The sequence below is a fragment of the Asterias amurensis genome, chromosome 7 (assembly GCF_032118995.1).
Source record: "Asterias amurensis chromosome 7, ASM3211899v1".
NCBI classification, from domain to species: domain Eukaryota; kingdom Metazoa; phylum Echinodermata; class Asteroidea; order Forcipulatida; family Asteriidae; genus Asterias; species Asterias amurensis.
The window spans coordinates 9,592,552-9,606,621 of NC_092654.1; the positions used below are offsets into that span (position 1 = coordinate 9,592,552).

Here is a 14,070-nt window from a genome sequence, read left to right on the forward strand (position 1 = left end):
TGAAATTGGGCCCAGCATAGTCCTGCTAAGTACAAAAGTTTGTTAGAATGAAATTTCTTCCTTGATAAAAACAGAACTACCAACACAATTTCCATTTGTTACATATTGCTTGATACTGGTATTCTGCTCTGGTTTACTTATCCTGAAAATCACGAGGAAATTTGGTTGCTAATCATGTTTTTGTCAAGGAAAAAATATCATGCTTAGCAAATTTTTGTGCTTAGCAGCTCTATGAAATTGGGCCCAGGTGACCTGTAACAATAGGTCATATCGTCCACATACCTTTTTGAAGAATGGTTTCCTCTTCTCTTTGGGTTGTGGTGAGATGGTGCTACTCTTTGACCTACTCAGTGACTCGTTGTCATCAACTTCCGCTGTGCCGTTTTGATCCAAGTCTACACCTGGTTATGCAAAAAAGACAAATACAACAGCAAATGAGATTAAAACAACTCCATCGTTTTTATACAAGTTATTAAATGTTAAAAGTAACATTGATTTGACAATCTTCTTCTAACTTTGCAAACAATCTCATAATAACATTCTAAGCTTACATGTGTTTTAAGAACATCAACTTTTTAAACAAGTTTTACCTCAAAGAATTGGATTACATTGACTGAATCCAAATGTAAATGATGACAACCCTTTAAAGTAAGGCCTTCATGGGTGAGTCACATCCAGGTAATATTATTGACCTTTACAAGACAGCGTAGTGAATGTAAGACTGCAAGGGTGCTCCTCCCTTGGTATACAGATGTTTATCCTGTCAAACGCTATACCTTCATGTATAGTTCAATGACTTGAAATTTAACGTTAAGATAGAGTAACAGCCTCTTAACACAAGCAAGACTGTTTTCTATTTATGATGAAGGAAAAATAGCCATCTATGTTAACAATTTTGTTGTGACATTTAGTTATGGTAACAAAAATGAACTGCCTCTAGCTACCGGGCAACCACGATGGTATAGTTGGTATGACACTGCTCTAGAATTGCAAAGGTCATGAGTTCGAATCCCACCCGAGTATGCCTGTGATTTTTCACAGAAAGTACTGAGTATACAGTATACACTGCTAGCACACATGGGTGTAAGGATAAAACCAAAATTGATACTCTTTGTCCTCGATGCAAATAAACATCTATTAAAGCAAAATGTCAACCGGCATGTGGAGAAGTCTTCAACTCCAGACAGTTATTAAGGCTGTAATGAGCTTATTACCTAGTACATGCAGTATGGTGATTGGATACTAGACGATGATGTAAACCTTGATATGCTGACCTAGTTAGAGACACCGTCAGCTACAATACAGACAAAACAATGACCAAGACCTTGTTTGCAAATCACGGAAAATGTAACACCCATATCAGACAAGCGCGCAAGAGTCACGCCAAACCAAATAGATTTGGAGCGACTCTAGGTCAAACCCCCCAAAAACTGGGTTTCAGACAGGCAAACTTGACATAACATTTACATTCGGCTGATGACAAGATCAACGTTTGAAACCAAAGTGCTCCAGAGTCGTTCCGAACGACTGCAACAGTCGATCTTTTGACTTCTTGTGCGTACAGTCGCTCCTAATTGTTTCAGATGTTAGATATTTCATGTACTCAATTTAGATTTTGATTTGGCGCGACTCTGGAGCGACTGTCGGGAATGGGTGTTAGTTCCCCATCAAGTGACCATACACTTCAACCCATGATACGGAAGGAAAAAACACAGTACATGTACATGTACATGTAGGCAAGTACACCTTGTACATATCTCTTACTGATTCTGAGTCAAATTCTTGGTTCGTGTACTCAAGTGTTTATTTAGTCCTCAAAAATGTACTCAACTGCAGCAATTCACCGCTCAAACTTAAGAGAAACACGGTTAAGCACACTGGACTTTTAAACTCTGGTGTTTCTGATCAACAGAGTGTTGGTTTGTGTCCTACTCGACACTTGTGTCCTTAAGCAACACACTTAACCATTATTGCTTCATTCTTTGGATGGAACGTAAAGCCATATTATGTCCAATGCGTTGTGTGACACAGTTACAGTTATTGCTAAGAGAAGGGGTTTGCCCTGTGTTTCTGGTAGTAGCTGCTGAATGCTTCAAAGCACCTTGTAAAAGGTGCTACATAAATCAGTCTTATAATTCAAGATTTCATGAATCTGTCTTATATTGTTTCTGCTTGTTCAAGGGCCTTGAGTACCTTATTGGTAGATACACGTGCTATATTTCAGTTTACTATTATAACTATTACTATTTTAATAGAAACAACAGCTCAGTTCTGGCATGCATTAACTCTTTCAAGCGCCGACTGGTCTAAATCCAATCAGAAAAATACTTCTAAACTGAAAAAATAAAGACCACCAGACTGATTTCGGCCACACTGATTTCAGAAAGGGAAAAAGGACGCTTGAGTGTGCTATTAAGACCCGGTTTTTGGGGTGTTTTTTTTTTCAGGGGGGGGGGGGGGTCGCCATATGTTAAAAAACTAATGAACAATTAATGTGTCCACTTGATCAAGTGATCACTAAAATAAGTTATGCACTAAAGGGTTAAAAACAAGTATGAGACTTATAGTTACATGTTTACATAGTTGAGTCAACTACCTCTACACACCGCCAAATCTGCAATTTCTACCGCAATCTTTTATTCATATAACTTTAATACAATTTTTGATGCATCTCCCGTCCATCTGTTTCCACTATGCAATGTAATCTCTTCTAGCCATAGGACAATCTCCAAACAGCTGGATGTGGCAATAATTATTTATGATTAAGATCATGTTCAGCAACTTCTTAGATTTGCCTGCAGGTATTCAGACTCTTCAGAAGGAGTCGTCTTTTTTCTGTGTCTGTCTGGTGCCAATCAGGGAGTATCTCTTTGAGATAAGATCTCGGCAAGTCATGTTCGGACTTCAATCTGTTGCTACATGGAGGATGAGAAGGGAGTGGTCGACTATCCAAGGATTCAGATTAACAACATAACTTAAAGGGTCTTGTATATTTGGTTTGCGGTAACACCATGTGTGTATCTACTTGCCAGGTAGAGTTTGTTCATAGAGAACTGTCTTGCTTTATTCTACTACCACGGAGTAGATGTTCAGGGGTTCGGGAGACTCCTCAGTTCTGAAAAGAACTGTCCTGCTTTTTAACTATTACCCGGGCGGATGGTATAGAAAATAGGCTGGAACTACTACTTTAGCTTATACATTGTACATGTAGGATTGTGATTAACTGTACTACCGCGGAGTCAGTTCTTGAATTGGTCTAGTCATCGTAAGGTGATTAAAGGGTCTTCTTAAACAACTGCCCTGAATCAACACAAATACTTGCTTGGAGTAAATACAGCATAAAACCAATAAATCACTGGCACAACCAGAAGGGGCAGCACCCCCCCTCCCCCAATAAGGAAAAAGGCACCCACGAATGGTTCAATAAAATAAAAACATGCTAAAACTTAGGACTTTAACTGCCTCTCGCCATTGGGCTAGCTAGGTGCTCCATCCCACTTACTTGGTAAGACGCCTGCTCTAGCAATGCAAACGTCGTGGGTTTAAATCCCATCTGAGCAGTTAGTGCTTGTGGATTTTTTTAAACAGAATTTGAGAAAAGTATACTGAATGAAGCATTTTAATACATATTGGTGTAAGGGTAAAAACCAAATTACATGATTTCTACACTCATTCATATATTAGTATGGTGGGGGTGGGGTAATAACAGCAGCTCAAAAACAATTTAATAATTTCAGAGTGATTTGGCCTTACAAAAAAAAATGAGACTTTATGAAAAAGTGTCTGCAAGGATTTTGTTTAAAATGATTGATTTCATGTGGCCTTATTATTAAACAAACTTCATCAGCGCCATCATGAAATTTTCATGCGCGTTTATAATCATCTAGTCATGTTGTTAGCTTCAATCAATGGCAGGCCGTACACATCATTAGATTTAAGGTTCCATCTCGACTTGATAATCAGATAAGCTTCCTATACCAGCTGTGGAGGTACATCGATTGCGCTGCCTCTAACATGGTCATGTTGCTAGGCCTCTCTCCTTTCCACTACTCAGGCATCAGTGAAGAGGAAGTTTTCATCGCTTTTTTTGCAGAGTTTTTATTTTTGTCAAGGGGGGAAAGTGGTCCAATCAAATGTTGGCAGGCTGTGGGAGAAGGATTTATACTCGTCTGGTTTCATTCAAAATCCTCAATACGTGTTTTATCATTGAGTATACCATCGGTATTAATTACCCCCCGAATCAATTTGCTAATTTACCGTCTAAAAGCCTGCATGGTGGAAAGAAGGTAATGGACATTATTCCGCCTGATATCTTAGAAAGGAGATGAAATGAATTTGGACTTGCAAAAGGATCAACAGCCACTGATCTACATAATGTGTAGATTCCATCAGGTTCTTCTTATATATATTTTTTTTAAAGTCAAGGCTTTTTGAGTCGCTCTTCAGGTGTGAAAAGGACGTTACAAAACAAAATTAATATTATTAATATTATTATTATTATTGCACTATATAATCAGGGAACAATTTCTGCGCTGCTGTGTTAGCGCAGAATGTGTACACTGCCTAGTAACTTGGAGTATGTAAGCGCAGATGCCAAAATCCCCGCTAACCAGTGAAATACGCTTGACATAAGCACAGAATTCCCTGCTTACGATAAGCAGCATGAAATAAATAGGGTCCAGTACTCTCCCGAGTTACATAAATAAAATCCACAGGCAATCACTTTGACACGTTCGATGAATTTTTTCACGGATCTCTGAAACGTACTGGGTTTACAATGCTTATTGTCTTCAAATAGGCTTGAATCCTCGATTCTGATTGGTCGATCCATAGCAACAAGGAGTGTGGTATAAACCTATATGTATTGCACCGCTCATCATACACCCTGCGTCTTGTGTGTTCTAACTGCGCATCATGTTTGCTTGAAGATAAATAGGTTCAGTCTCGTTGGATATGGAATGCAGAAGTGCTATATTTTTCCATATTCCACTCGCACTTGTGTGATAACTTATTATACAAAACGGTGTAGGGGAAGAATCAAATCAGATTCTTTAATCCCAATGCAGAGTTCACATAATAAACATTTTACAAATTGTAGTAATTTCTCACACAACAAACGAACAGTGTGACGAAGACTTGGATATTTGGTTCAATCGCATTAGAAGCTACAGATAAGCATCAATACTAATTTCATTGAGCAGTATTTTCTTAACACAGCGAGACAATCAGCACAGTGGAGATAATGCTATGTGTATGTGCAACATGAAAATCAATATTACGCTTGAGTGTATTGCTTATGTAAGCAATGGCCATGGGGAAAAACAACTTGTTTCTTGTAATAATACTTGTCTGAAAGAGATACAGAAGTTACAATGTATATTGGGCATTTATCTTCATTTTCTTTTTGGAGTGTTTGGTCATGCGTCGTTATTATTGTTACTTTATATTTCTGGTAATGAAACTAAAGGATTCTTCATAAAGTGAACTTCACTCGGTGATTCAAAAACACCAGGGTTCAACCCCTACTCTTTTACAATAAGTGTTCTGGATTATTATAACACCAACCCTAGTACAAAGGCCCAACCGCTAAATGTGCCATCTGAAGGACAAAGTAAGTATGGAAAAGTATCTTGCGCGAGGATACAAATGCCATAATCGGGACTCAACTTGAAAAATATTCCTTCCTTATTCGTGTGTGTGTGTGTACACAAACCACCCTAAACTAGGGGTGGGACCATCAAATAGAACAGAGACAAATTATTCTGCATTCAGTTACATAAACCATTGTATGGCTACTCACCCACAAAACAAACAGAAATTGACAGTCATTACGATTATCAATCACAGTTTGGTTGTTTTATGTATCTAAATGCCACCCTTTTTAATGGGTCCACCCTTTCATACTGACCATCCTTTATCCTCGCCACTTTACTCACATTGGTTCATAGCCACCAATATTGTTTCTGAAATAGAAACTTTGATTGGCTATAAATTTTCCCACTTTTTCCTGGATCCTTCCCTGAATCCTTTGCTCCTCTTTTTTCTATAAATGGATATGTAATAATTTATGTTTATGCCTCTGAAGAAAGTCAGGTTTGGAGCTTAGGCCATCTACCCTACTCATTTCATAATATAAAAATGTACATGAATATCAGCTGCCTTCATAGTCTCAGTTTGTTTATTTATTTCCCTTCAAAAGCATCTTTTACTTACAGTTCAGTCAATAACAGTTTGTCCTTTTCTTTTATTTGAATTGTTATTTACTTAAAGGAACACGTTGCCTTGGATCGGTCGAGTTGGTCTTTGAAAAGCGTTTGTTATAATATGCATATGGGTAGAAAGATGTTGTAAAAGTAGAATACAATGATCCACACATGCCTCGAAATTGCACGGTTTTCCTTTTACCTCGTCAACTAACACTGTCGGCCATTTATGGGAGTCAAATTTTTGACTCCCATAAATGGCCGACCGTGTTAGTTCGCACAGTAAAAGCACAACCACGCAATTTCGAGGCAAACTTGTGTGGATCATTGTATTCTACCTTTAAATTATCTCTCCAACCATATGCATTTTATAACAAACGGTTACAAACGCTTTTTTATAGACCAACTCGTCCGATCCAAGGCAACGTGTTCCTTTAAGTCATTACAGAATTGCTCCCTTCTATTTATACTTTGTGATGCACTGTTTGCCTTTTAACCATAATGCTATGATGTCCTTCACTTTTCAACGTATAGATCACGTTTACTCTTTGATGTCTGTGTCGGGACATATCAAATGTCACTTGACTTTTACAATATTATTTTAACCACCTTTAAAAAGTCATCTTATTTGACATGGCTCTATATTAAGGATGCGTGCACTCAATAATAGATAAATACATATTACCGATTATCTTACTGTTTTTTCCCAGAAGGAGAAGATCAGCTTACTAGCATTGATTGTCACCTCAGTAAAAAATAGTCACGACTGTGATAGTCAGAATGGTTTTACTGAAATCATTTTTGAAGTTAATCTTTAGAAGTTTTTGGATCTGCATCAATCTCTGTTTGCATGACATTTAGTCAAGAGTAAAATCAGGTTAGATGGAGTTATCAGTAAATATTGACATGTGCTTCTACGCAAACATGCTACAATTTAGCAAGGGGCCCTTGCTAAATTGATCTCGTTTGAAGCTTTAGTTTCCCTTTTTAGGTTTTAGTTCTGCATTAAAGTTCCACTGTAAGCCACGCCCACTTCACACAAACAAGCTTCCGACCCTTACCCTGAGAAGCCCATATAAACCGTATGTAGAATAATTTGTAACTGGAATAAACATTCAATCTGAGAAATATTTTTGAGAGTACTTTCTCAAACTCAAATTAGGGGGATAAATACCTTTTTCCATTACCACATTACTTCGAGGTGAAACTAATTTGAGGCAAGAATTTCATCTTCCAAGGCCATTTCCATTTTGGAAAGGGGCACTTGCAAAATCTGAAAGCTATGAGAAACATTTAAAGGCAGTGGACAATATTGGTAATAACTCAAAATAATTGTTCACATAAAACCTTACTTGGTAGTGACTATTGGGGAGAGGTTGATGGTATAAAACGTTGTGAGAAACGGCTCCCTCTGAAGTGACGTAGTTTTCGAAAAAGGAGTGATTTTCCACGATTTTGATTTTGAGACCTCATATTTAGAATTTGAGGTCTCGAAACCAACCATCTGAAAGCACACAACTTCGTGTGACAAGGCTGGTTTTTTTTTCATTGTTATCTCGCAACTTCGACGACCGATTGAGCTCAAATTTTCACAGGTTTGTTATTTTATGCATAGTTTGAGATACACCAAGTGTGAAGACTAGTCTTTAACAATTACCAATAGTGTCCATTGCTTTAAAGGCGGATCCAAGGCCAAAAACGAAGGGCAACAAAGGACATGGCCTCACCCAGTGGCCTCCAGGTAATTCTAGACCTGAATGATTAGCAAAATACATAATTCGCAGCAGTTGAGATGTGCTCAACTCTCCTGCGAATATCGCAGCGAAGACAGAGTTATGACAACAATCTCATGTCAATTCGCATTCGCAGAAGGTATGAATTGGGCTTTATACCATCGAAAGCTGCAGCTAGCTGTCCGTCTGACCAATAAGTGTTCATTTCAATTATTTTAAGAGTGGTTACCAATCGTTTAGCTTGCCTTTAAGTGTCTTTTATTTGAAAAAGACAATCAAAGGTCTTACAAGAAAGCAAATTTGTCTCAGAAAGAAAACCCTGGATATCCGAAACCCCAAACACCCCTGGATTTGTTACAATTCCCGACCAATAAACAAAAGAATAAGGTCAAACATGCATCCATGTCCACAGGTGTGTGCCTATGAATAAATACCCTACATGTTCTCTGAACAACTGATGTTTAAATTCCGCCTCCACATTGGAATTCAAACGACCGACGCAGAATAAACTTGTTTGAGGAACGTTGCTTTGCAATAAATTTAGAAAAAGGTTGCAAAAGTCAAACGGAATCAGTTGCCCGAGCAACAAACAACTATATTGAAGGAGTTTGAGTACAATTTCACTCCTACACACTCGTGTCATTGGAGGCTGAAAATAGTACTAAATTGTGAATTTTGTATATAAAAAAAATGGGTCGATAATGAATTGTTGAGATGGTGTTAACTTGTTTTGATCATATACAACAGTTCACTAACCCAATCCGGTACATACTTGTGAACCATCAGAGGTACTAAAGGCCTGGTCCCACTGCAGCGATAACGAGAACGATAACAACGTAAAGAGAACGCATTCTATTGGTTGAAGCGTGTGCGTATTGTGCGTGGAGCAATTCAACCAGTACAATGCGTTCTCTGTGCGACGTGACCGTTATCGCTTCAGTGTGACTCAGCCTTTACAAGCCTAAATAAAACAGCCACACATTGTAAAATCTGGGGGGAAAATTTGGGGGAAAATCCTCAAGACCATGTAGTTCAACATGTTTCAGGGGATGAGAGTCATTGCAAACAATGAAGTCTGAAACTGGTATCCAATTTCTAAGGTTTGTTGAAATGATGGCACTTCCACCTTTTGGTAACCCATGGGGCTATAGATTAAGAGGAGCTTTTGGGAACAGTGTGCACAGTACTAGAGATTGTAGACCACAGAGCAGTATTTGTTATTTGTGTAAAAAATAACGTCTGATTTTCTTCACCAGACAGATAAATCTGATTGTTACTGGAACGGAACGCCTCTCATCAGATTCAAAGTTCGGGGCATAAAAACTGCTTTCTTTTATCATTAAACCACCTTTATACTTAAGAGTGAAATGCTTTATATTATAGAACATGTAGAAAGCTGCTGTTCTTCTTAAGGTTTTATTGCCTTTAATCTTAAGAGTGATTACCAATGCATATTCATTCCCTTTAATTTAAGGAGAGCAGTTTACTCTCCTTTTCTTCAAATTTCTTCATGTCTGGCGCTTGATCGATTCCTACACGTAATGAAACCCTTGTGCTATAACCAGGCATGATATTTGGTCTTTGGGAAAAAGTATGAACATTTTATTAAATACAAAGCCTGACCTTAATATACTAAGTGTAGGCTCTAACTTTTCAGGCCTTATTAATACAAAAATTCAGACTTTTCTAAGGGCAAAAAAAAAGAAAAGAGAAAAGACTGAAGTAGGAAGAATATCATGCTTGTATAATTGATAAAGGTGATCTACATCAACTTTTAGCAAAGCCGGTGTTAAATGAAGTTTCTGCTATGTACCATCTCGCACTGACGTCACTAGCGGCTACTGTCTGCCAAAAGTCTGTCACTCTAGGAGTCAAATTGCATATAAAGATATGATGCCTGTCTCTTCCTTATGGGTGTCAGTTAACATGCAGACTACACAGTAAAACACATGGAATCTAACCCACAAAATGGCACAATCAAGATTTCTAAAATTGGCGATGACGTCAGGTGAATTGGATCAATTGCCAGAAAAAAAAGTGCGCAAGCATGTGTATTTCATAAGCTATCAAGAAGATTTGACAATAAACTCGCTGAGCCAACATCCTCAGGCCTCCCTACCAGGCACAGGAATTACACGCAGGCCACGGCCTCCGTTGCCCCATGCCATGGCCTTAATGCCCCTTCAAAAGTTTCCCATTGACTTTCAGGCCTGCCCTGCCCCTCCCACATCATTTTGACTTATAGTAAGAAGCAGTCCCAATGTAAATAACAACTCAACAGACATTTGAACTTTACATTCCAAATCTTGATAATAATAGAGGCAGTATCTTTCAAAACCATTCCGCAGTTGACTCAACCTCTGAATCTTAGTGGATCCCTCCCTCCCTCCGTCCCTCCACGGGGCGACATAAACACCCCCTACAGCTGCAGCTGTGGAAACGCTGAAGGTAAGTCGAGCCGAGGCCCTTTAGATCAAATGGCGTTGACAGACCGAGCCACCGAACAGGCCAAGGTGCCAATACTGAATTAAATTAATTAAATCATATGTTTTGTGGACCACGGGTACTCAAAAAAAGTACACTGGAAGTTCCCTGGCTACTACTGTCGTTGTTTGAAGATCACCTTAGTGATGGGCTGTTATTGATAAGCTAAGATTATACGGTAGTGACGTCAACTACACTATAGCTAGTGAATGTGCCAGATGATCCATCACTTTCACACAGAAATGTTACCAACTATCTACTAGAGCTCATTATCCTCTCTCATCGGTAACCACATTCATACGGCTCAACTTGGTATTGCTTTAACCAGAAAAACAGCAGGGAACCAGTCTTCAGCCGGCAAACAAAATCTTGACCTAGCATCAAGATGATTTAATAACATTCCTAGGGAACAAGTCTTCAGCAAAAAACAACTAACTCAGTATAAAAATGACTAAATAACAGTATTAATTGGTTTACACATTATGCTGATGGGTGTAAAACACTGTATACTCAGTACTTTCCAGACTCAAGTAAAGAAAATCCAGAGGCATTACTGAACTCGTATGGAAATCAAACCCGCAACCTTTGCAATTCTAGAGGAGATGTCCTACAACTAGACCAATGAGATTTCCTTAGAGGTAGTTTGAATTCTATATTTTAACATCTACTAGATTGAATAGCATTTTTAGGGGAACCTACAGGTATATGAACAAGAACCATAGCAAAACATTCAGCTAAGAAAACAAGACCATAGAAGCCAAACTTTCTTTAAATATGAGATATCGCCTACATCAAATACAGCCACTTCAAGGTGAGGGTTACACTTTCTTTTAACGATACCCGCCCTCTTGTCCCTCCTCAGTAACCACCCTTAAACATACAAATAGAAATTAACAATGTTGAGATTCACTTCTTAAAAGTAATGTTGCACCAGACGCCTTCAGCTACCTACACGGACTAAATAACCTCCAAAATGTATCAAGTCACATTAATTTAGACAATCATTCCTCCAAAAATACAGGTATCAAAGAAGTCTGAGAGCTAAGCAATACCTCTACCTTGAGATTCTGTGACCAGCAAGCTATTTATATGCCGCTCAGCACCACCATTCTAATACTGTCAATTAGATTGATTAAGACCTGCAATTGAACACTAGAACACGTCTGAAAGCTTTTCTGTGAAAGCGTAATGGCCAAGACGGCGCGGCGGTGGACTGGTTATTAACCGCAAATAAACCACCTGGAAGCTAACTCATTAAGTTGTGGTTCAGCAGATTCTAGAGGCAGTAATTGTATCATGGTAATTTCTGTACAATGTGAATTACATTCAAGTGTGGCATTGGTAACTATGGGGCCAAAACTCATCAACAAGGGAGAAATTTTTCCAAAAGTGTATAACACATTCTATTTTTGCTTGTTACTATACTTTTTTCTAATAGATGTTAGTTTTGCGCTAAATCGTTACTGTACATGCTTCTAACACAGGATTCAAACTGCCTCTAGCCACCGGGCTAGCTCCGTAGTGTATTGGTACAATATCTGCTCTAGCATTGTAAAAGTCATTGGTTCGAATCCCACCCGAGTGATTTGCCTGTGGATTTTGCACACAGAACTCTGGAAAGTACAGAGTATACTGTGCTTAATACACATCGGTGTATAAAGAATAAAACCAATTATATACTTTATTCTAGCTAGCTTGTGTATTTAGCAGGATGGCAACATGTGTTCCAAATAAACAAACCTGAACCTTGAACAAGATGGTGCATACAACAGAAAAGCCGTTTAATGTAAACTGAATAGCTGTTTTGCAGAAACTAATTTTCAATCCGCTGCAGGTGCAAAATTTACCTGTATTGTCAATACATCAATGTTTGTAAAGGATGGACTGCTCCACTTCATATCAAGTCTATCTCATGATATCGCTAATACAGTAAAACAACACTATCCATTGAGTTCAGTCAAATATTTTTCTTCTAGCAAAACATTTACGTAAAACTGCTGTAGAACGTCAGTTTTACGTAAAACTGTAACGTAAAACTTTTGTTTGTAATCTTTCATTCAACTGAAGCATCTTGTTTTCTTGAGTTCAGAGCACTCCTTGGCTTTTCCACATAGGTCTAAGACAAACAAGTACTTGGGATCAGTTGAGGATCTGTGCTAAGAGTAATCTACGTGACCTACAAACCAGACAACACCATCTTCAGCCCAAGTAATTCAAAATCAAGCATTTACCCTATGACACAGATAAGACCATCTCTCCTGCAGTCTTGGGGTTCATCACCAAATGTGTATAAAGTTGGTAATGAGACAACAGCCCTTTTCACACTGCATCCTTTATCTCAGTGGAATACAGCCCTGGGGAGAACCTGGGAATTTTGTTTACTCCTCAGTTACCTTGGTTTACCTTCACACTGTGTCCCTATTCCAGGGGGTTCTGGTTGCACGATTCAAGATTACCCTAGGGTTCTACTGCTTACCCATACTCCAGGGGCGGTTATTCCCGGGTATTCAAATTTGCCAGGGCAGACTAGGGGCAGACCAGGGGTGAAGCGGTCAAAGTGTGAAAAGCCGACATTTATTCTCCAGGAACAACCCCAGGGAATAGAGTAGTGTGAAAAGAGGTTACAGAGTACAGTGACACCATAGAAATAGAACCCCGAGAACGCTGAGTTCCCAATTGTGCATGCCATTTTTATAGATGCGTGTACGTCATTTCTTTTAATGCGGGTTTGGCAAGCAACAATTTTTTTTGCCAAACAGTGATACTATTTTGCCATACAGTAGACATCTAAGCATTGGCTACAGGTGTTATGTGATGATAATTTGGCCATACACGGGTGTCACCTGGTGCGATAAGCCGTGTCCACAGGCGGTCGAGCTCTGCGTTCTCCGGGTTCTATTTTTATGGGTGACACTGGTTTGTTCCCCAAGATACGTAAATCTGTTGACTTACCAGGCGTTGGTGGCGTAGACCCCCTCGAGTTGGCGTTCTTTGTGTTTGCCAGTCCCATGATGTCACCCAGGTTAGAGGTGGAGCTCAGGCCGCTGGTGGATCTGCTATGACGTGGGGAAGTTGGGTAACTACTTTTGCTGTTAAGGGGGAGGGTTGAGGCTTTGTTCTGAAGGTAATTTGTCCGCCCAGATGGGGACTGGGGCATCCGGCTGTGTTTTGATTCGTTTTTGTTCGTGTGTTTTATATTTTTATTTGATGGGCAATGAATAGTGGTGATATGTGCCATCCAAATTAGCAAGAAACACCATGATTGAGTTGTGAGTTGATTAAAGATAAAACCATGCAGGTTTGCCCACCAGATTGAATAAGATTTGCCCAAAAGAATTCCAAGTTGATACCAAAATAATAAGCATCGATAGATTGCCAATTGTTGAGCAGATGGTTAAATATGATGCATGCGTTATAACCATAACCCCAGAATCAGGTTTAGAAGTAGCAACCAGTTTAGAAATGAGTTAAGATAAACCAATTAGAGCGATCAACCGGAAATAACCCCAAAACAAAGCCACACACCATGTATTGGGATCAATACAATTATTAATAAAGCAATACGGTCAACGTAAACAGTAGTAAATCAACAAATTTAAACCCGATTAGGACACAAGGAACAGGTTTTTAGAAGGCACATTCATCATGCA

At 38.9% G+C, this 14,070-nt stretch overlaps 1 protein-coding gene across 4 annotated transcripts in view; it reads right to left on the minus strand.

Annotated features, from left to right (window-relative positions):
• LOC139940140 (voltage-dependent L-type calcium channel subunit beta-1-like) overlaps nt 1–14,070 on the minus strand; it is a 103,435-nt gene that overhangs the window by 11,951 nt on the left and 77,414 nt on the right. For 2 of the 4 annotated variants that reach the window (XM_071936396.1, XM_071936399.1), the window contains 2 exons: nt 13,373–13,473; nt 283–401 (listed from right to left, as the gene is read on the minus strand). In XM_071936396.1, the coding sequence (XP_071792497.1) occupies nt 283–401; nt 13,373–13,473 (220 nt within the window). Of the gene's footprint in view, nt 1–282; nt 402–13,372; nt 13,582–14,070 lie in introns of all 4 variants that reach the window. The other 2 variants (XM_071936395.1, XM_071936398.1) reach the window with 1 other exon arrangement.